This window comes from Asterias amurensis, chromosome 18 (genome assembly GCF_032118995.1).
Source record: "Asterias amurensis chromosome 18, ASM3211899v1".
In the NCBI taxonomy this organism is placed as follows: domain Eukaryota; kingdom Metazoa; phylum Echinodermata; class Asteroidea; order Forcipulatida; family Asteriidae; genus Asterias; species Asterias amurensis.
The window spans coordinates 5,758,463-5,780,242 of NC_092665.1; the positions used below are offsets into that span (position 1 = coordinate 5,758,463).

Consider the following 21,780-nt stretch of genomic DNA (forward strand, 5'->3'; position numbering starts at 1 on the left):
GTTCGTCCTAGAAATAAAACAGGCGACTTTTCCCAGGACAAATGTGGGGTAATTATCTGCCCACGTTCGTCCTTGAAAACAATAAAATACGCCACCCGGATGAGCACACCGGGGTCGACCCGGGGAAGCTAATCGAACGCACCGATAGTTGCCTGAACATCTGACGTCACTCTTCGAGGCTCGTGACTAGTGAACTTTAGATTTAAGTGCACGCGGGCTTCGTTCACGTTGTAACGTTAGCCTTTATTCAAGGCGCTTCGCTGCGTCGCTACTCTCGCTCTTCTCTTTTCTTGAGTGGCATGAGTGACATCTAGGTGCCGCGTGCGCCTTTATAAAGGCTATACGTTCACGTCCAGCACGGCTGTGGTATTTCCGAACGTACGTCAAAACCACAGTTTGGGGGTCCTCAACTCGTGCAGACAACATTGGTGATGACTTGACGCATGCGCAAAGCCTCAGCAAGATGTAGTCACGTGTCAGTCGACGTCTTGGATGCGAAATCAAAAGCTGAATGTTGTCTGCACGTTGTGTCGTATGAGGCGGGAATTGTCAACTTGTTATATAACGATGTTATTCACATAACATAAATCATGTTATCCACTATTTTACTTGTATTTAAAAGTAATACATTTTACAACAAAAAAATATATGTGTATAACTGAACGAACGCTTTCGTTGCCCTATAAAATGAAAGTTGTCCAATATGTATATCAAAATAACTGCATGAGCAAAATTAACAACCATCATTGTTTGTAAAAAAAAAAAAAAAAAATGAAATGGCGTGTAGAATTACATATAAAAGCTTCGTGCAGCAATGAGTGGGTAGATGGCCTTTTATAATTAGCTTTCGATCCAAACTGGACCTTCTTGCGAGGCGGAAAAAAATACATTTCCTATTTTAGACAATGAGGGGAATGGATTAAGGGAAGGATCCATAAAAACGGGAACATTATAGCCAGTTAAAGTTTCTATTAATTTGAAAAACCACTGGGCCCAATTTCATAGAGCTGCTAGGCACAACAATTTGTTTAGCATTACATATCTGCCTTGATAAAAACAGGCTTACCAGCCACAGTTGCATATTGCTTGTTACGTAGTCAGCTGTTGCTTGCCTATACTGAAAACCACGTGGACATTTTGTTGGTAGGCCTAATACTCTTTTATCAAGGAAGTCTTTTTTTTGCCAAGTGAAAGTTTTGTGCCGATCAGCTCTATGAAATTTGGCCCAGGTGACTTTAGCCTAAGATCGTGGATGTATAAAGGGGCAGGCACTATGCTACGAACCCCAATAGGAGTATGAGTACAAATGATGGTCGTATGAAAGAATGGATTACTGGACCACAAAAGTGGGGTGTAATGCATTGTATGTATAGCAATGCAGGGAAACGTGAAAGGGTTGGATTAGAGAGCAATTTGCATGATGCAACTATAATGGACAAATTAAAGAAAAACAAGATCAAAGGTAGGGTGTTTTCAAAACATGTATGGGGGGGGGGGGCTTTGGAGAAAACGGGTTACCACATACCAATGCAAATGGAGACAATTTTGTAGCCAGAGCCTATATATATTAAAACGTATTATTTTACACTTTATTTCAAAAAATAAATATACAAAATAAATTCTTTAGCTGAAGCAAAATGGAGGGTAATGGTAAGCTATTCAACACCAGTGTTTATGTTTGGTTCAAAGGGTTGGACTGTCTTGAGTTGGTGAATCCGGTGTGATTCTCTATGCTTGAGGTGTGTGTCATCACCCTTGCAAAGCTTATGTATAATTGTGTGGTTGAAAATTTATTATTTGTAAATATAAGTCAAAATTAATAATCGATGAATAATGAACTATGTGTTGTATAATGAATTATATGTAAATAATTGCGTTTAATAAATGTTTTACATTTGGCGCCCCATAGAGCCGCGACCCCAAAACTATGGTTATGACGTCACTTGTAAAAGGTCCCTAATAACACCAGAGACCGACCTCCAAACCGGCGCGTACTTTCATCTTTGACCTATATTCATTTCACATAAAGATACGCGGGCAAATTCTACACCAACATTACATGCAAGTTCATGCACATTGTATGTATAGTATACATACACCACACATGTGGACACATACCATGCGGGCGGCCAAAAGTAAGCTTTCCATATCTGTGTTTTGATTGGTCGACCGAGGTTACCTCAGACCAAATAAAACAAGCCCAGATACGGTAGCATTCACTGAATTTATCCAATTTAAGACGTCTCTCCTTCGTAGACACCCTGAATCGAGAAACCGGCTTGGCCAGCGCTGAGGAACTACGCTCCTGCATGCTGGATTGGAACATCTGGAGATAAATCACTGGGCAGGCTCGAGCTCCCACATGGCGCTCGACTTGATGTTGATTTATTCAATTACATCTTTGTATCCATTGAAATCACTGGATCTAATTAGCAGGTACCTGTCTTCATCAACGCGGATAAAGACAGGGTCCCAGTCTGCAATCTATGGGTGCGTTCGTTTAGATTCCCTATGTCGACCCCGGTCTGCCCCGGTACGTTCGAATAGCTTTAACGATTGTAAACGTCCAATAAGTTCTTGTCAGGGGCTCACCAGAGTGAGCACCGCGGGGTCGACCAAGGGAAGCTAATCGAACGCACCCTATGTAGACGGCAAACTGTAAGAAAATATACGTAGAGGGCAATTTGGCTCTGTGGTGTTATTTATTGGGAATATTTACAAGGCGCCCTCTATGTATAAATTTATAAAAAAATGTACAATGTGAGGTGTGTACAGATCCAAACGTTGGTTGTGTGTGTGCTCGCGAACACCATTTTCTTGGAAACCAGGGGGATAAGAATTACAAAGCCCCCTTTGGCTTCTATTTACTACAAACGTAGTGTGCGGTGTTGTAACCGAGGCTACAATCCCCGCCTTATCTCTTTGGGCCCCTGCCCCCTTTCAATGTTGGTTCCGATTGCCGGTCCTCTGGGTTACATTCAACATTGAGATGGGGACGGACGGGGGCAGGGGAGACGATGCTTATTGTCAGTGGGAAGTGGACAGGGAATGGTTTTATATAACGTAGGAATTGGCATTTTGGCATTTTGGCTGGGACTGTAGGCCCCGTTGCCGGAGGAACAAAACTCGTCTTATTTGACTGGCGACCGAACATGTTTTCTTAATGCTTCCGAAAAACTGCATTCGGGTAACTTAACGGAGTTTACTTTTTGTTTCAAAACATAATAAAGCTGCAGTCTATACAAACAGTTAGATTTATCGAGAGATATCGCCCTTTGAAAACAGGGGAAGTAAATAAATAATAATAGAAACAGTCTCTCTTTAAGTTCATTGTATACTATTTTGCATACAAATGATATTTTGAAAGATATAGCTTTTAATTGTTCAAAGACACTGGCACTGTTGGTAATTGTCAAAGACAAACAAATATCAAACGTCGAAGTTGCGAGATAATAATGAGAGAAAAACACCCTTGTCACACGAAGTTGTGTGCTTTTAGATGCTTAGTTTCTATACATCAAACTCTAAGTCTGAGGTCTAGAAATCAAATTCGTGAAAAATTACTTCTCGAAAACTACGTTACTTCAGAGGGAGCCGTTTCCCACAATGTTTTACACTATCAACAGCTCTCCATTACTCATTACCAAGTCAGGTTTTATGCTAATAATTATTTTGAGTAATTACCAATAACAATAACTGTACGTAACATATTAATTAAAATTTTAAGTCTTAAGGACTTTACGAAAAGCAGACAGAGTATTAGATTCCCTAATGGCAGTTGGGAGATTGTTCCAAATCATGGGCCCAGCCACACTGACAGCCTTCTGACCTAAAACTTTGTTTGCTCGGGGAACATTCAAGCGAGTGATGTAAAGTGTGGACCGAAGAAATCGTGGAGGATTGTAATGTGACAGTAAAGTGGTAATAATGAGGTGTAGATTTGTTAAAGCATAAAAACGAGAAGAGCAATCTTAAAATGGATTCGTTCTCTAATTGGTAGCCAATGAAGTTCCCTAAGTGATGGGGTAATAATATGTTCTCTCAAGGGTGTGGAACATACTAAACGAGCTGCACTATTTTGTAGTCTTTGAACTCTGTCCAATTCATATGACGTTGCACCAAATAAAAGGAGATTGACATAGTCAATACGAGAGAGGACTAAAGCTCTGACAACATGATGGAGAGTATCCTTATCCAGGTACCGTTTGATTCTCCTTAAGTTACGTAATTGAAAATTTATTGATTGGCAGATGCTGGAAACTTGCTTGATCATTGTCATATTATGATAATCAAATTTTATTTATAAGTTGCTGACAAAATCAGTAGGGTCAATCGATGTATCAGTTTTATTTTCATTGAGCTTAAGCTTGTTAGAAGTCATAGTGTCCACTGCCTTTAAAGTTATATTTGTGGATGACACTTACCTCCTCTGCCGAGTATTGGACTACCACGATCAGCTGCTCCTCCTATAGAGAGTACATGGCTATGGTCGGCAGTTACAATAAATAAAGTCTCCATTTCGTAGGTCATTGACATCGCCTTGGCTACAGCCTTATCCATTGCAATGGTATCATGCAGGGCGTTGTAGGCTAACCCGTCATGATGCGCATGGTCAATTCGGCCACCTTCGTGTTTCAAATCAAGATAGATTGAAATTTGATGACAAATCTGGTAGTGTGTCTTTTTCGTGAAGAATGTTCACGCTGTCACCATCTTGGTCATGTTCCCTGTTTACATAACAGTAATGAACTCTAATATTCTTTGCGCAAACATGGCACCAGCCTCAGTTTGGTTACAATGGGGTATAAAGTCAAGATGGCCACACCGTGATAAAGGTCTAAATCACGCTGTCACCATCTTGGTCATGTTCCCTGTTTCTATAACAGTAATGAATGCTAACATTCATTGTGCAAACATGGCACCAGCCTCAGTTTGGTTACAATGGAGTATTAAGTCAAGATGGCCACACCGTGATAAAGGTTTATAATCACGCTGTCACCATATCGGCCATGTTCCCTGTCTCCATAACAGTAATGAATGCTAACATTCATTGCGCAAACATGGCACCAGACTATTATTTCGTCCAGCCTCAGTTTTGTTACAATGAGTTTGAATGGAGTAAAATCAAGGTGGCCACACCGTGATAAAGCAACATCATAGACGAAGTTTTTGTCAACCAAGATTTTAAAACTAGGAAAAGACATGAATACAAAGATAACAAACGTTGGCCCTAGTTTTTAAGAATGTTCGTTTGCAACCAATTGGGATGTATTCTTTTTGTTTACAAGTTTGCAGCAATGTCTACTTTGGTGACAAAATCTAGTAGGTCGGTTGATGTTTTGCTATTATTCGGTCGTCCATGCCAACCTGCGTGGTCTTGTTATCAACAATGAAAATACATACAATCTGTGACTGGACAATGGCATCAAAGATGCCGGACAATGTAAATACTCCATATAACGAGGTTTCAGATTGTCAATGATTTTCTTAGCCACATAAGTAAGAGGTAGGGCCTAACGACAAGCTTTTGCGAAGCAGCAGCAATGACACAAAGGGCTCATGTAGTCTTGTCCAAGGCTCTTTACGCAAGCACCGGCCCGCTCTGAATTCACGAACTGCATAGATACTATACTGCACGGTATATAACAGTACTTAATACCGTGGGGTCGAAGCATGGTTTTTCGAGGTTGTTGTACCTCATACAACGAGGCTGCAACTAGACTCGTTGTAACCTCGTTGATACATCGAAAAGCCATGCTTCGACCCCACGGTATAAAGTACTATTATGTATACCGTGCGGTATAGTATCTATGCAGTTCGTGAATTCAGAGCGGGTCGGTACTTGCGTATAGAGGCTTGGACAAGGCTAGGGCTCATGAAACCAATTAACCAACACTCTACTAAAACCAGAAACCTGTATGTTGTAATAATAACTTAATACCCTCAACCATAAGGAAGAACCCGTCTTCGCCTTCTGAAGTATCTCAATGGCCTTTTCTACCATCTCAGACAATGAGGGCTCACCCCCTACGTCATTCATTCGGTTACCTTCAAATTGCATGTGACTTGGCTCAAACAAACCTGAAAGGTAAGCAAAGTTAATACAACTGTCAAGTAAAAGTTTCTATATTAAATCGTCCTGGTTGGTTATAAAGTTCAAACTGACGCCTTTTCACTTGTTCCGTGTATATAAATAAATTAGATAGTCAAAGGTTTCTTCCGTTGTTGACAGCTCCCTATTAGAGAGGTTCCAAAGAGTCACCGATACTCTTACGTGAACGGATACGTCATAATACGTCATCACTTTTTGAGGTCCATGGGGATGTGACGTATAACCGTTGTACACAAGTTAGAATAGTCGCTCAAAACGGGAATCTGTCGCCATACACTTAAGTAAGAACGATTATATTTTGTTTATGTTTTTGGAGCGGATTGTTATTTTTTAATGCACCAGGTTTTCACCATGTCTTTTAGAGGTATCATACATGGATGTAGTTGGACATTGTTACCATGCTTCAAAAAAAGAGAAATGGACTAAAAAGTTAGGCGACGGATGTCAGTTTAGCCTGTGGAGTTTTTTATGTACTGTACATTTGGTTAATAGCGCCCTCTTGAGCCTCAAGTAGAGGGTGTTCGTTAGAATTTTGCACAACAAAACTACACAGCTCACTTGACGCGAACGCGTACGGTTCGATATCTGTATGCGTATTCGTATCCGCGACTCTGCGAAACCTCTCTAATAAGACGGACACAGACTGTACGTAATATTGTGATATAAAAAATAAAAATAAAATAAAGTGTAAACAAAAAAAAGTAATGTAATGGGGTAAAACCAAATCAGGTTTGCTGGAATATAAAACTTAACTCTCATTATACGGCAATTATGGTAGCCTACGTCTATGTCAGCGCAGTTTGTAAATGACGACGTGCGGCATCTAGCCTAAAGCCCGTGCCAATAAGTGACACAACCCCACATCATGTACGTACATGTACATTTAGCTCAGTATAGATGCGGCGCAAGGGTTGTAGGCAAAATCATGTTCCAAACGACATACCTTGGTTACATTGGCTGTGCCATACAGACGATAGATTGTACTTGTTCAAATTGGTACATGAAGCAACAACTCACCTAAAAGATTGTCAGTTTCAAGTGGATTGACGTCTTTAAATTGTTCCAAATTCCACACGAACTTGCTGTTTCCACACAAACATAATACTGTAAAACATTTAGTGAAATAAATCCTTTACTTGATTGTTAAGAGCTTCATGTGACCGAAAGAACAGAAAAGAAGAAAAGAAAATAAGACGAATAGATTCATTACCGTTAAATAAGTTCATCTGGATTGCGGAAGAATACTAAATTAAAAATTCGTTTTTACAAATCCAAAATTATGTATGATATACTTACAAATAATTTACAAAGCTCCTAGCTTAGGAGTGAAACGTAACTAATAGTACTAAATTATATGTAAGGTATACATCATACATAATTTTGGATTTGTAAAAACGAATCTTTTATTTCAGATTCATTACCACTTTATATTCAAGTACATTCCTCCTATCTTCTATAACTACGCACCATGCTGTCTCTATGGTAATGTCAGCGCCTTGTGGCTCCTGGACAGTTATCGATTCACCATTATCGACTTACCAATATTGATTTACCATTGTCGTTTCAATATTATCTTTTCCCATTATCGATTCTCCATTACTGATTCACAGTTATCTTTTTACGACTATCGGTTCACCATTATTGATCCACAATATTGAATCACCATTATCGATTCACCAACATCGAATAGTGGTTATTGATTTACAAATATCGACTCACCAATATCGACTAATAATTATCGATCAACCAATTTTGATTCACCATTATCAATTCAGCATTATTGATTTCAGTAGCTCGGTTTCTATGGAATCTGGATGGGATCAGAAGCTGTTAAAGCAAAATGGTGCAATAGTCATCAATAATTGGGTTTAAGTTTGATCAGGTTTACATACCGATGAGATTTCGTCCATCATTTCTAGATCCAGCTTTAGAAGAGTCTTCAGGATACTCTGGGTCGGCAGCTTCTCTCGGTAACATTTTCATCCTTCCCCCACCCATTATAACCTGGCATAGATTAATGAAGAATTAGTATAAAAATGACCGTACCATGAAGTTGGTGGTCGGCATGCAGCAATGACTAGCAGGAAGGGTATTCTAGGAAGCTGCTTCGGTAGTGCTGCTAGGAAGTTTGAAATAATGACATTTGCCAGCCTTTCATTATGTGAGCACGCTTTAAAAAAAAAATGCTAAAAAATGGTTAACTGTTTAAATTGATTAACTGTTTCAATTGATCAACTATCGAATGCTTCCAGCTACCTGTTTCATTGCCGGTCAGTTTGTGAGATACTTTGATTCAAAAACCAAAATAACCCATGATATTGATGAGGGTGGCGAATAATCAAACGGTACATTCAAAAAAGTGAACGCAAACACTGGTTTGTGTCAATGTTGCAGATTGTACCTGTGTATCCTGTCCGAGTGTTATGAGTTGCTGAGCGATGTCAATGCAACCGATGTCAGTTTCCTTCTGCGGTATATCAGAGTCACACTCCCAGTCTCAATGGGGCGAATGTGCGTAAAGTGCGGCAGGGGTAGCGTGTGTCACACGGGCAGTGCTGACGAATCCCGTTGCCTTGCCTTTAGAAAGTACACAAAGCAACGAAAACCTAATTTATTAGCTATTATATTCGATCGATACAATTTCAAAAACACAAGATTAAAATTAATACAAAACACTTGACAACAAATCAATGAAAGTAAATCATATTTATTATACACACATTGACTGGCAATGAGGTAATTGTACGTCTACCCCCGAGGGACTTTGAGTGACCAGAAGAGGGACCTATTTCCCGAGGCTGAAGGCCAAGGGAAATAGGTCCCTCTTCTGGTCACTAACAGGCCCGAGGGGGGAATAGACGTACACTAGTTACAGAATTGTGTCGGTCTTAAAATGTGAAATAAGAACAACACGTGGAAAAGAAAGGAAGTTTTGTAGTTGCTGTTCACGGTTCAAGTCAAGAGAGGGCGCTGTAACCGGGCACTATTTTCAAAGAGCTAGTTCCCGCAAAACACATGCGCCCGATCACTAGACTAAGCTTATCCCACGAGACCGTGTTTCAGCCAACCAGAATACAGAAAAAGGCAAGAGGTGTGTTATAAAACATTATATGAATATGTTGACGTTCTTTTAAACTTACCAGACTTTTGAGCAGATATCATAACAGACTCCACATTAGCATTGAGACTAGATTTACAATCTCCTTTAATAGCAGAATCGTCTAGCCCTATCACTGCTGTCTTGGTTTTAACACCACTAAAATAAGCAGTAGCCGTACCAGCCGAGTCTTCTAAAGCTCTGCCATGTTAGTGAACTGTGGTGGTACTGTAACTGTACACAAACATGTGGACCAAGTTGCTTCTCCCTTTGAAACCATGCCGTAATTGCCTAAAGTTTTGTTTTTCTTCTCGCACTACTTGCAGGTGGTTTTGGACAAGGCATTAATACACTGGTTATCAGTGCAATGCATTGTTTAAAAGTTTGACTGAGTTCGTTTCAACTGGATTGACATTAACTGCGCTTGGCATTGCATTGTTTGACGTGACCATTGCATTATTTTATATTTAGTAATTAGGTAAACTATTTCAGATTGAACATTGTACAAGATATGTTCCTAGAATAAGATGTCGAAGGTCTTTTGGGAACCCGAAGGGGCAACAACCGAGGCAAGACGAGTGTATCCCCTGCTCCAAAGGTTTTAGGATAATCTTTACCCTTTATCCTTTAACCGTGGCAGGCCACTGTTAAAGGGACAGTTGTTCTGTTTAACCAGGGCAATTGAGTACTCTTTTTTAAGGCATTATAGAGCCATTTTACGAGATTACAACAAAATTGGCAAAATTCGACCCAATTTAAACGTGATAATGGCAAACATACAAACTAAAATTATGGTAAGCCTCAGCAAGACACACCGTAAAAAAACGCATCTAAGGGTTTAGGTTAAACACGTAACACTGTATATGGCCAATGAGTTGTGTTGTAAAACATTAGGTTTCGCCCATTTTCTACATCAAACTTAAACACTTGTGTGATCAGCAATCGTTTAAACGCTTCTTAAACACACATTCTTAACATAAAGTAAACGGCTGATGCGTCAAACTAAACGCACCATAGTAAAAACGAAACGCTTGACGTGTTTAGTTTGACGCATCAGCCGTTTATAAATGGGCAAAAACCGTTGCTTTCAACACAACTCATTGGCCCCATACACTGTTACGTGTTAACCATATACACCCTTTGACGCGTTCGAAAACTGTTACAGAACCTTAAAACTTGTTTTTGTTTACAGTGCAGTTGTTGTGCGTTTTACAAATGTCTTCACCCTTTAGGAAATGTGATTGTTTGCTTTGTACCAGTTTTTTTTCATGAACAGTTTTGTGATTGAGTCGGTCAGCTAATTAATCGCCTACAGTTTGTTAGAAGCACCGTTATTGCCATGATGTATAGCTTTTTAAGTGAACAATCGCTGTTCATACCTCCTGCAATGCGAATGCGAATAGTTACAAAATTTTGACGTCACAAAATCGCAACGTTTAGTTCGCATCAGTTTAAATGTGTTCAATCCCTGCAAAAACAGGGATGTGGCTTAGACATTCGTATCCCATTCGCGTTCGCAGGAAGTACGAACAGGTCTATATAATGCTGATAATTTATTGCATGCATAGCTGCGCTGAAATCATCACTTTTGAAAACGAGGTCATCTCAAAACTAAAGTCTTGTCAATGATTTCTTCAAAAGTATTATCTCGACAACAGTGCCCCTGTTTTTGGGGGTCGAACAAGTCATCGGCCTGGTGCTAACTGGCTCACACTATGACAAATAAGGGTTACGGCAAGCAACGTCGAGTTGCGTATTGCAATTTTGAGTTTGCCACCAATCAACGTGTTTTGCCGTCAATTGTCGCTGACGAACCCGCTAGCGACCGAAGACGGTCGAAATTATCAGTCGTGTCTGTCGGCAAAGTTGTGACAGCCAAAAACAATCATTGTGATTGCGTTCAGATTTCGTTGGAGAACGTAACCCTCATTTCCTTGACGCAGACGGCCGCAATTATCAGTCGCATGACATTTCACCTTACGTCATCATCAAAATAATCTTGGAGGCGCCATTTTGGTGGTCAATGTCAACGTGTTTTGTTCAGAAAAGTGCGCTATTTCGGCGACTCTGCGTTTACACGTAAATCTATTGACCACCAACATGGTGAGCGTGGTATCAGTCGCCGCGTGTGACGCGCGTGCAAGGGGTCAATTGTCGTTTTGAGGTCGTCACAATTTCGTTGGTAGTCGTTGTCTGATGATTGGATGACAAGAATATTGTGAAGAGTGGGAACGCCAAACTTGACTGTTATACAACCCACACACAGACGGTTTGATGTTGGCAAACGAGTCACGTCATCGTCGCCACAACCCACCTTCATCAGCCGCCGTTCCTTGCCGCCACCCAATCCGCTGCCAGCCGTGTGACCCTTTTCCTGTTGTCGCTGAAGGTCGTTCCCTCCCCGTCAGCTAATTATGATTTTTGCCTTTGGGCTTTTTGCCTTTACTTTGCCGCCAACGTCTTGGGATTTTCACGGTCGCCACTTTCCGTTTGGCCTTTGCCCCGCCACTATGTAAGCCAGCCTTATTAAAGGTTGGCTTACACAGTAGGGACGGACGCGACTAATTTTTGCAGCCGTCTGCGGTCTCTAGCGGATTCGTCAGCGACAATTGACGACAACACACGATGAATGGCTGCAAACTCGCAATTGCGATTCGCAGCTAAACGTAGCATGCCCCCTAATCGTCACAGTGTGAGCCAGCCTTAACAAAGGAGCAAATATAAACACAATTGTGGTTTGTTTTGAATTAAGTTAGCTTTACTCTCGGTTCTACCCTTACTCTGTACTCTCAGTAAAATGTTTTCTAGTTCTGTTTTGTGCGAAACATTTGTAAAATAAAAAACTATTTTAAACATATCTGGCAGAAAGGTAAATCGTGAACATTATGGATTAAAAACTAAGTTGGATAGCGCCGAAACAATATGGGTCCAAGGTTCACATTCCACTTTTGACAAAATGTCTTTGCTCAAGTCAAAAACAATATAACTAAGAATGAGATTCGGAATATATTTAGTAGAAACTACGTCAAGTCGATCAACTCAATAAGTGACCACGTACAGTATTGAGTTGATCCGTGCTGAGAGTATGTGCAAAATCGACTGGAAACTCAAGAGTGCTGTTTTAGCTACAGCCGCACATTTTTGTTCAAGTCAATATGTTGTCTGGATGGTTCCAAGTGACACCACATGATCGCCGGCAACGTATTGTGTATCATTATGTTTGGGTCGAAACTGTAATGTCTCAAATTAACCTTTCAATAGTAACAAATGTGTTTATAAAGCCAACCTCCATGTTTTTTCCAGGCATTTCTTCTAGTATAATAAGTATTAATTAACCAGTTTCCAGGTCCCGAGATGGCCTGTGTCACAAACGGACCATTTCGGTGCTCGGCTCAAATTACAACAGACCTATAATCGTTTGCACACTGTCACATAACCACGGGATGTGGCTCCAACCAACAAATGTAAGAAAGACGAACAAGCCATGCACTCATAAAATAAATGAACAGTGAAAGAAGCACTTCTAATTTACTATATACATCAGTATTTAATTATGAAATTCCTCATCGAACGCTATCAATCAACATGTCCAATATTCTTTGGCTCTAATTACAATTCCTTGATTCAAATAAAATCTCCTCCAAAATTAAACCAAAATAATTTATCTATCCTTACTTCACCTAAATCAAAACTTCAAACCTCAAAACGTTCTGAACTTCACTTCACTTACTATCTTCAATGAAAATCAATAAAGAAAAACAATACTCTGTTCTCAAACTCCACAAACTTCTTTAAATGTCAATATAATAACTTGGGCTAGTAGAACCCTCCACTTAACTTCAAATCTAAATTACGTCTTAGAAAAACTTCTTATTCCAACTTCTGCTCACAACTGGAGTGTAAAACAACTCCCTTAATCTCAAATAACAATTATTTCTTTCCAACTTCTTTTCACAACTGGAGAATAAAACAACTCCCTTAATCTCAAATAGCAAAATTTCTTTCCAACTTCTTTTTCACAACTGGAGAATAAAACAACTCCCTTAATCTCAAATAGCAAAATTTATTTCCAACTTCTTTTTCACAACTGGAGAATAAAACAACTCCCTTAATCTCAAATAGCAAAACTTCTTTCCAACTTCTTTTCACAACTGGAGAATAAAAACAACTCCCTTAATCTCAATAGCAAAACTTCTTCCCAAAATGTATGGCTATGGAAGAAGAAAATTATTCTCCTAAATGTTAAATGTATAATGTCAGCAAATACAAAATTGCAATCCAACCTGGCTTTTACTGACTATCTACAAAAAGTGTCTTTACTCTCATGGAAGACAAAAATTACTTAATAAATTGCTCCCATCTTCCGATGATAAATATATATATATATATACAAGCATAGAGTTTTTACATACAGAACCAGTGTTCCAAAATTATCGGGCTAGCTGTTCTTTCGACGGAATCCGTTCAGAGGATAAAAAGCTTGAAGCTATACCCAGTCTTCATTCTTGACAAAATTCCACATCAGTTCAAATGGTTAGCTCAATCATGGTTCATCCAGTGTAGGGTGGTAGGAAGATGGAGTATCCAGATTAATGTCTGTCGCAAACTGTTTAACCCGGAACCAGTGCCATCTACAAAATCAATACCAACCATACCGATACCATAATGATAATTGAACAGTTCTGTCTGGAAATGCTTATAATCAAATAGTTTCTACACTTGGTTTGCACTATAATCATAAACTATCAAACTGTACATTTTCGTACTAAACTTAGAATGAATTTCAAAGCAATATTTGTTCACAAACAATTCACAACTTACGGTTAGGAGTTCCCTTTAAACTTAAACGGTGTCTGCCTGTTATAGCTTTCTGTTGAAACAGCAAAATCTTCAATTTGTCGCAATGATACAATTTATCAAACAAAATTCTGCATGAAGGTCCTGCAATATGTCTGACCTCCCTGATAGCAGATCTTGGAATGACCAACCACACCCTAATCTAAGGCTGCAAGGAATTCTTACGCTCACCCAACCATGGCACCCACTCTACAGAACAATAGTCACCTCTCAATGCACACACATACACCCTACATCAGCCCACTCATGTCTTCCCAAATAAGGACTTGTTCACTCAACTGTAGTTCACTGACTGCATCACAGAACTAAATGAATATTCATTGTATCTCTAAACTCTTGACCAATAAAATAAATGAGGGAAATATAAAAAATACACATGGGTAATTTACAGTACTAGATCACTTGTGACACACACGTAGAGGGGCAATCCAACGAATAATAAAAATAATAAGAACATCGAAGTATCTACCAACAAGGTACCCAATTGGCGCTGAGTATATACAAACTTTCAGAGTTATTGAAATGATAAATTCTGAGAACCAATTATTTAGCACCTTATAAGGGTTTACAAGGTGCTACGGCGCATAAAGCAGCCACAGCCAGGAACAACGAGGCGAGCCCTTTTTTTTTTCTTTTCGATAAGTGCACTGGGATCGTTTACATGCGTCACACAACACATGTGACCAACGGCTTTACGTTCCATGCGGAAGGCGAGGTTATAAGTGTCACGACTCGGGATTCGAACCCACACTCTGCTGATCAGAAACACCAGAGTTTGACATCGGTGGTCAAAACCGATCGGCAACGACACTTCTGTTTATAATATCAATTATAAACAGTTTTAACACTCCAAAGGAGTTCTCATTTAATTGCTTTAAAAAAAAATACATTTTTTCATTTACCGATTTAGTTCAGCAAACTTACACTATTATTCAGTTGATCAACTAATGTGCAGTTTGATCTAATCTGATACCTTACGGGCGAACACATAATAAAAGGAGAGGATCAACTGTCAAATGATCAACCCTACAAGCTACGAAAACACAATTGCTATGAATGTTGTTATTTTTACAATTTTTACAGATGAAGATTACGTTAGCAGTGGCCATTGTTTTGGCATTTATGCAAGTTCAGTTCCTGGTGGCTACAGCAGCAGTTTCACCTGATCCGGAGATGACGTGTAACTCTTGCTGCCAGGGCCCAGCCGGTATACCGGGAATCCCTGGATCTAATGGGAACCATGGTCAAGGACTTGTAGGCCCCAGAGGTGATGCTGGCTCTCCTGGTGAGGTAGGTCAACCCGGGGTTAAAGGAGACAAGGGGTCAGATGGACTTGTTGGTGAGCCGGGCGCTAAAGGGGAACATGGACTGAAGGGAGAGCAAGGAGCCGGTCAACCAGGGAAACAAGGACCTCAAGGTCTGCCTGGGATGAATGGTCTGAAGGGGGAGAGAGGTGAACCTTGACCAGCTGGACAGACCGGTGAAGCAGGTGAATGTAGTACGCGACGGTCCGCCTTTACTGCAGTGAGGAATACCAACTTCAACCCTCCATCCGCCTATGATCCTCTGCCCTTTGAAGAGTTACTGTTTTCAGAGGAAGGGACTGATTTCAACTTGAATAACGGCACGTTTACGTGTAATGTGCCTGGGGTATACGTATTGATGTTCTCAGTCTCAAAAGTATCAAGTGGGCCTTCCCTATATGTCCAGCTGAGGAAGAACGGTAACATCATTGTTACAGGGTCTGTATACGCTGCAGGTTACCATCAAGTGAGCAACAGTGCAGTGATTCCCCTGCACCGTGGAGATCAAGTTCACTTAGCTGTAAACGGTCCCGTACATAGTAACGTTTACCATTACACGTCTTTTACTGGATTCCTGTTGTATGAAATATAAATCAAACATAACAACACACGGAAACGTTTTTAAGTTTCAGACAACGCTTTATAAAAAAAGGGCAATAATGTAGTGTTTCAATTATCACCAGTTAATTTTGTTTAGATGGGGCAGTTTGTTTAAGATGAATATAATAAATTAACTGTTGTTTTAATGCACGGAGGACATTTAGTTCGATAGAACACAATATATTTTAAAAAGCGTGATTTAGCATACGTGTTAAATGTGACGAAAACATTTAAATGTTTTTTTTTTTTTTTTTTTTTTTTTAAGTTAACGTGTATTAAATATCAGATTATCTTTTTGGTTTTAGTTTACCACATTTTCGGGGAAATTGGTTATGTCTACTTTTCATTGTCGTTTTCCGAGGGTGCATTAATAAGTACCTGATGACGATTTCTTTTCCCGAAAAAAAAGTAAACAAATTGAAATTACTATAAAAAATAAAATAAAAAAAAAATTGATAGTTTAACAAGTAGTAAAGACAAGCAAAGCAGTTCACCGTCCATGATACGGACCGAGACAGCAAAAAACCTAAATCATGATGGCCACCTGTTTCGCAGGCCATTTTGAATTTAAAAGTGTTTAATTGGTAAATAAAGCTGCACGCTGTTGAAGCAACAAAATACAATTAATTCACCTAGCAGCTGGCTGTCTTCTGTGGATATCTTGGTTAATGAACAATACTTATGATATGAAACTAATGCAAGTTTGTTATCAAAAGGATACAGCGTTGAAAATTACCGGAAAACATTTCTTTTGTGCCGTATTGACCCGAACACGTCTCGATATGAAGAAATACTATATCAGTCTTCCTCGTAGTTTTGCGTTTGTTTGTTTTTACATGAGAGAGCGCTTGTCTTTTTATAATGCAGATGAAACATTGGGTATTCGTTTTGAACAACCTTTGTATAAAACGTTTGATGATGTCACAATAACTTGTTAAAGAGGGGATGTACATTTCGGTACAGCGATTGGTTTAACCGTCAAAACGGCATGAAACCAATCTTGCTGTAAAAAGACACAATCAATAAATAAAAAGTCTTAGTGTGAATTTCGAAAATATGATTTTCCTCACTTTGATTGAGATTGTACTTACAAAGCGCCCTCTATGTATAAATTTATCAAAAATGTACACTGTGAGGTGTGTACAGATCCAAACGTTGGTTGTGTGTTTGCTCACGACCACCGTTTTCAACTACAAACGTACAGTGTGCGGTGTTGGATTCAATACTATAATCCCGGCCATATCTCTTTGGGCCCCCCTGCCCCACTTTCAATGTTGGATCCAAATGCCGGTCTTCGGCGTACGATTCAACATTGGGATGGGGGCGACGGGGCAGGGGAGACGATGTTTATTGTCAGTGGCAAGTGGACAGGGAATGGTTTTATATTGCATAGGAATGGGTGGACCAAGCATTTCGGCCGGGATTGTAGGCCTTGTTGTCGGAGGAACACAACTCGTCTTATTTGACTGGCGACCGAACATGTTGTTTTCTTGTTGCTTCCGAAAAACTGCAAACAAACGAAATGACCTGGCCCCTCCTAGGTTTCCCAGGCTGGTAGGGGCCGCAGTTAACGAAGACCCGGAGTGCTATTGATTTTTCCTCGGAGATTCTGATATCAATACGGTCTGAAGCAGATTGAATCAAGAGAGGGTGCTTTCATAATTAAGAAACGACCATGGTCACCGCTCACTGTAAGAAGAGGAAACCATCTCCAAGGGACAAAATCTCCTGCCACTCGCAATTCAAGGGCCACGCGCAGTTGTCCAGGACTAGGCGCCCGGATGGGTTGCCGGCGTCTCAGTGAAATCTGTGCTGCCGAAGATTCTTTCCCCTGTAGGCCATGGGCCGAAGGGCAAAAAGTCCTCTAGAAATAGGAAAATGCTGCAGCCCCAGGGGTGAAGGGGAGATCTATACATCAAAATGTAGGGAATGGTGTCCTCTTTAAGAAAAAACAATGTTCTCAAAAAAATACTGGTTCGCAAGCGAGAAATCCAAGATGGCGGCTAAAACTCAAGATGGCGGCTATTTATTTGTAGAAATGTGTAAGAAACACCCTAAAATGAACAGCCTTTATACAAAAAGTTGTCCTGTTGCATAGAAATTATGATTTGGAAGGATTTCACAAAACATGAAAAGTTCCCGTTTACAAAATGGGTGCCATTTTTTTGTTAAATAGCGCATTTTTAGCAAAAAGTCATTAATTTACTATAAATACAGTCATTACATGCACAACTTTTGCATGCTGTGAAGAAACTTTGTTGAGCCGAGTATAAAGTCATTAGTTTTCCCTAACTGGCATACATGAACTAGTTTTATATGCTTTGAAAAACCAGAAATGGGGGGGGGGGGTGGATAATGTGCCCCCTTTAGTCTGGGTTAGCCACGCCCACCAAAAATTTCAAACATCACAATTACAAATGTACACGTCTCCTGCAATATTATGAAGGGGTAAATATTTTGTGAATTGCAAAATTATTTTTTACAGTATGTACAGGTAAATGTAGATCATGGAAGTTACTCCAGTGTCTGTGCCCCCCCCCCCTTCCCTGACAGAGACTTTTTTAGAAGGAACCGCTGGCATAAATATGGAACATTTTAATAATATGGCGTTTTTTCACTTTAATGATTTAGCTATTATAAGGGAAGGTCGAATAGAAGTCATGGCTGACAAGAAAGAAAACCTGAACTAGCGCCCTGACTAGCCCAGCACAATTTTAAAGGGCAAGTTTATTCTCTAAGCCATCTACGTGTTTGGAAAAGAAGAGTGAAATCATAATTTGAATTATACATGTAGGAATGACAGTGAAGCCACATAGACAGTTCTATTTGTAATTTTCACAAGACACAGGTGCGTCAAACAACTTTGTTAGTGTATGTAAAGGCCTAAAGACAAATATAAAAAGTAAAACCGGTACATACTCCGGTGTTTCAGATATCTGTAATAGTTAAGACGCAATCATTGTAAAACAAAGAGCACTTTTATGGAACAGGCTATTCTAAAACAATTGGAGGCTTATTTTTGTTGTAAACAAACATTTGGACTGGAGAGAGGGAAGGGCGTTGGATAATTGGTCGGGGGGGGGGAGAAAGGTGTGGTGAGGAACAGCATGCATCTTCCATGAAGTTTCCCATATGTAAGGTTTGCCTAGAAGCATTCCAAGTGAGATGCTGTAGTTTCTCATAACGTGTGAAATGTCATATCTGTGTTAAATCATAATTATTATTACGTACAATTTAATGCCGGCATGTTATATGTTTGTGCAAGGCATTAGTTATTACACAACGCCTCATTTATATGACTTGGAAGGGGCAGATGGTTGAGTTTAATGGAGGGGGTGGGGGTTGAGGGGGGGGGAAGACACAGGTTTGCTCAAACAGTCTCCAGTCAATTAACGTTGTGTAGACTTGTGTGCAGGAAATTTGAAAGTTTTCCATTCTTCCGTATGTGTTGGACTCTAAGTGAAAGGTGATGGACATTCGTGTTTATATGTTGGGTTAATGTCTCACCCCTTTCACTTGAGTCTTGTTTCTCTATGTGTTTATTCAGCCAAGTATTGCTAGTATCTTGAGCCAGTCTTTTTCTATAGGGTCTGGCAATCTAGATCGTATAATTTGTTCATGTCAACCGTGGGCCAGAAGTGGTGGGGCTGGGAAGAGTTTTTTGAGATTCATAAGCATTTCCTTCCAAGAGGTGCCAGTGTTTAAGGAGAGACCGTTTTAGAGTGCAATGATGGATCTGTGCAAAGTATGACAGGATGAAGACGAGTGGGGGATTAGATATAGTCTGTTGTTTTAAATAAGGTGAGGCAGCCAACATTGAGTTCCGGTGGTCTTCGTTTACTTTAAGTGTGAAGCGGGTTAATTCTCCGTATTGTAGCCAGTTCTGACAGTTTGGTCTTGAAGAAATTAGCCTTCTCCTCAAAGTCTTTTGAGTGTGTACATATAACGTTTGTATCTTGTCGGTTCACCCTTAATAACGCTGCCAAATACTGATTTAGGGTGTGCTGAATCTCGAGCAAGATATTGGAATGTGTCTGCTTCTTGTGTAGCTACTCGACTATCCAGTTTCCCTTCTTTTTGAAAACGTTCTCCTTTGTAAAGGACGAGGTTTAAAAAGGTAGTTTGTTGTTCAGATATCTTCAAGATGAATATCAATGTTGGATGCAAGTGGTTGAGCGTCCTAATGAAATCCTCCGCCCTGCTTCGGTTGCCATTGCAAATGATTAGAACATCATCTCTATTATCTCATATAGGACACTATTTCGGGGTTGTTCGGGAGAATTGTTTCTTTTTCTTCTTCAGCAGTGGGGGTTGAGAAACTTGAATATTTCCTTGGATATTATCCATTCTTTTAACAGATTAGTTACGGCCTGGTAGACCGCACCTGTGATTTCACTTGTTAAATCGTCGTCAACCAACTTATAGTGCGGCCCAGATAGTTGCCTAGTCCCCTCGTGTATTTAGTCTGATTTATTGATAATGCAAATACCCCTGGCTTTGTCAAATGGTTTTATGGAAATTGTTGTTTTGTTTGACTTTGACGTCTGCTTTAGTCAATTTGTCACACATTTTAATTTTTGCTTTGGACATCTCCTCCAGTGTACCTTCAATGTACGATTCTAGGTATGTGTTAAAGATGACTTGAATTGAAGATTCCGTATTGATGACGAAGGGTTATATTAGGCTCTGCCTTTGTTTCCCCGCCATTAAAACGCTTAGTCTCAGTCATTTTTCTGAATAGCAGTTTCGAATGGCGTAGGATGGTAGACCGTTTGGGAATGAAGTTCAAACCACGCAAAAATACGATTAGCTCAATATCTGTAAAATGTGTGTCTGACAGATTTTCTACAAATTGCTGACTTTTTGCTTTTTGCTTAAGAATATCTAACCTCTCCATTCTCTTGTTGGTTTTGAAATATAAATGTTTCTGGAGAGGATAGATATAACATCTTCCTTCAACTGAAACCCATAACCAATTTGCCTCCAGTAAAACGTTGGGAGACCTATATGTAATAAACACATGATGTATGTACGTCTTACCCGTACAAATGTTTCTTTTCTAGGTCAATTCCATGGCAGCTTTCTTCTCTAAACCATCTAACTTTTTCCATGTACTTACACATTCAATAACTTTATCCCAAGAAGTCTTTAAATGCAATAACAGGTTCAAATTCTTCTTTTGTAACACGACAAACACCCACTGCATTAATTCCCTCCATGCATGCACTGTCTGACATCTGTGTTGTTACACAAACAAACTAACAATCTCACACTCGTTCCCATGGGTAGTGAGTTTATGTGTACTAAAGTCCCATAGCACCATTTTCGTGATATTTGGGAACAAGGTTGTAACTCCAATAATTTTGCCTCCAAAGGGGGCTTAGAAAATCGCCTTTTTTGAGGAACCAAACCAAACTTTGAACTTGAACATTGTAAATTATTTATTATGAATACCTTCTCTATGATATTATGAACTCAAACCTTCTTCACCCCTGACCCTGCAGCATTTTGACAGAATAAATGGCTTGGGCCCATGGCCTACTGTTTGGGAAACTTACATGGGTTGAGTGAGGGTGATTTAATTGAGGGCGCTATCACAAGTAGTTTGTAACAAGTTTGCCGTATAAGTGGTGGGAATTTTGGGAGAACATAATCTCTTGACACACCTGCCCAAAATGGGGACAGAATCTCAGGGAACAGATTTCCATGAAACACCGGCCCAAGGCGGAATCCTGCGTTACGTGTTAAACAATCAAATGATGACTTCATTCTCATCCAAAAGTTGTTAATAGTAAATACGTTTTGTTCGC

General features: G+C 39.8%; 1 protein-coding gene and 1 pseudogene across 1 annotated transcript; one reads left to right on the top strand and one right to left on the bottom strand.

Moving 5' to 3' along the window:
- Positions 1–4,158: 4,158 nt before the first annotated feature.
- LOC139950946 (alkaline phosphatase, germ cell type-like) lies at positions 4,159–8,089 on the bottom strand. Its single transcript, XM_071949779.1, has 4 exons — positions 8,005–8,089; positions 5,962–6,081; positions 4,425–4,625; positions 4,159–4,214 (listed from the first exon to the last, which is right to left on the bottom strand). The coding sequence occupies exons 1-4, from the start codon at positions 8,087–8,089 to the stop codon at positions 4,159–4,161; spliced, it is 462 nt and encodes a 153-aa protein (XP_071805880.1).
- A 7,060-nt stretch (positions 8,090–15,149) lies between these two features.
- On the top strand, positions 15,150–15,962 carry LOC139950301 (uncharacterized; annotated as a pseudogene).
- Positions 15,963–21,780: the final 5,818 nt, after the last annotated feature.

What these genes read in the sequence shown, in the direction of transcription:
- LOC139950946 (XM_071949779.1), bottom strand. Translation starts at nt 8,089, where the DNA reads ATGTTACCGAGAGAAGCTGCCGACCCAGAGTATCCTGAAGACTCTTCT. An exon ending in ACTTCAGAAGGCGAAGACGG is followed by an intron (nt 4,626 to 5,961) that starts GTTCTTCCTTAT and finishes TGAAACACGAAG; the next exon opens with GTGGCCGAATTGACCATGCG. An exon ending in TCCAATACTCGGCAGAGGAG is followed by an intron (nt 4,215 to 4,424) that starts GTAAGTGTCATC and finishes ACGTAACTTAAG; the next exon opens with GAGAATCAAACGGTACCTGG.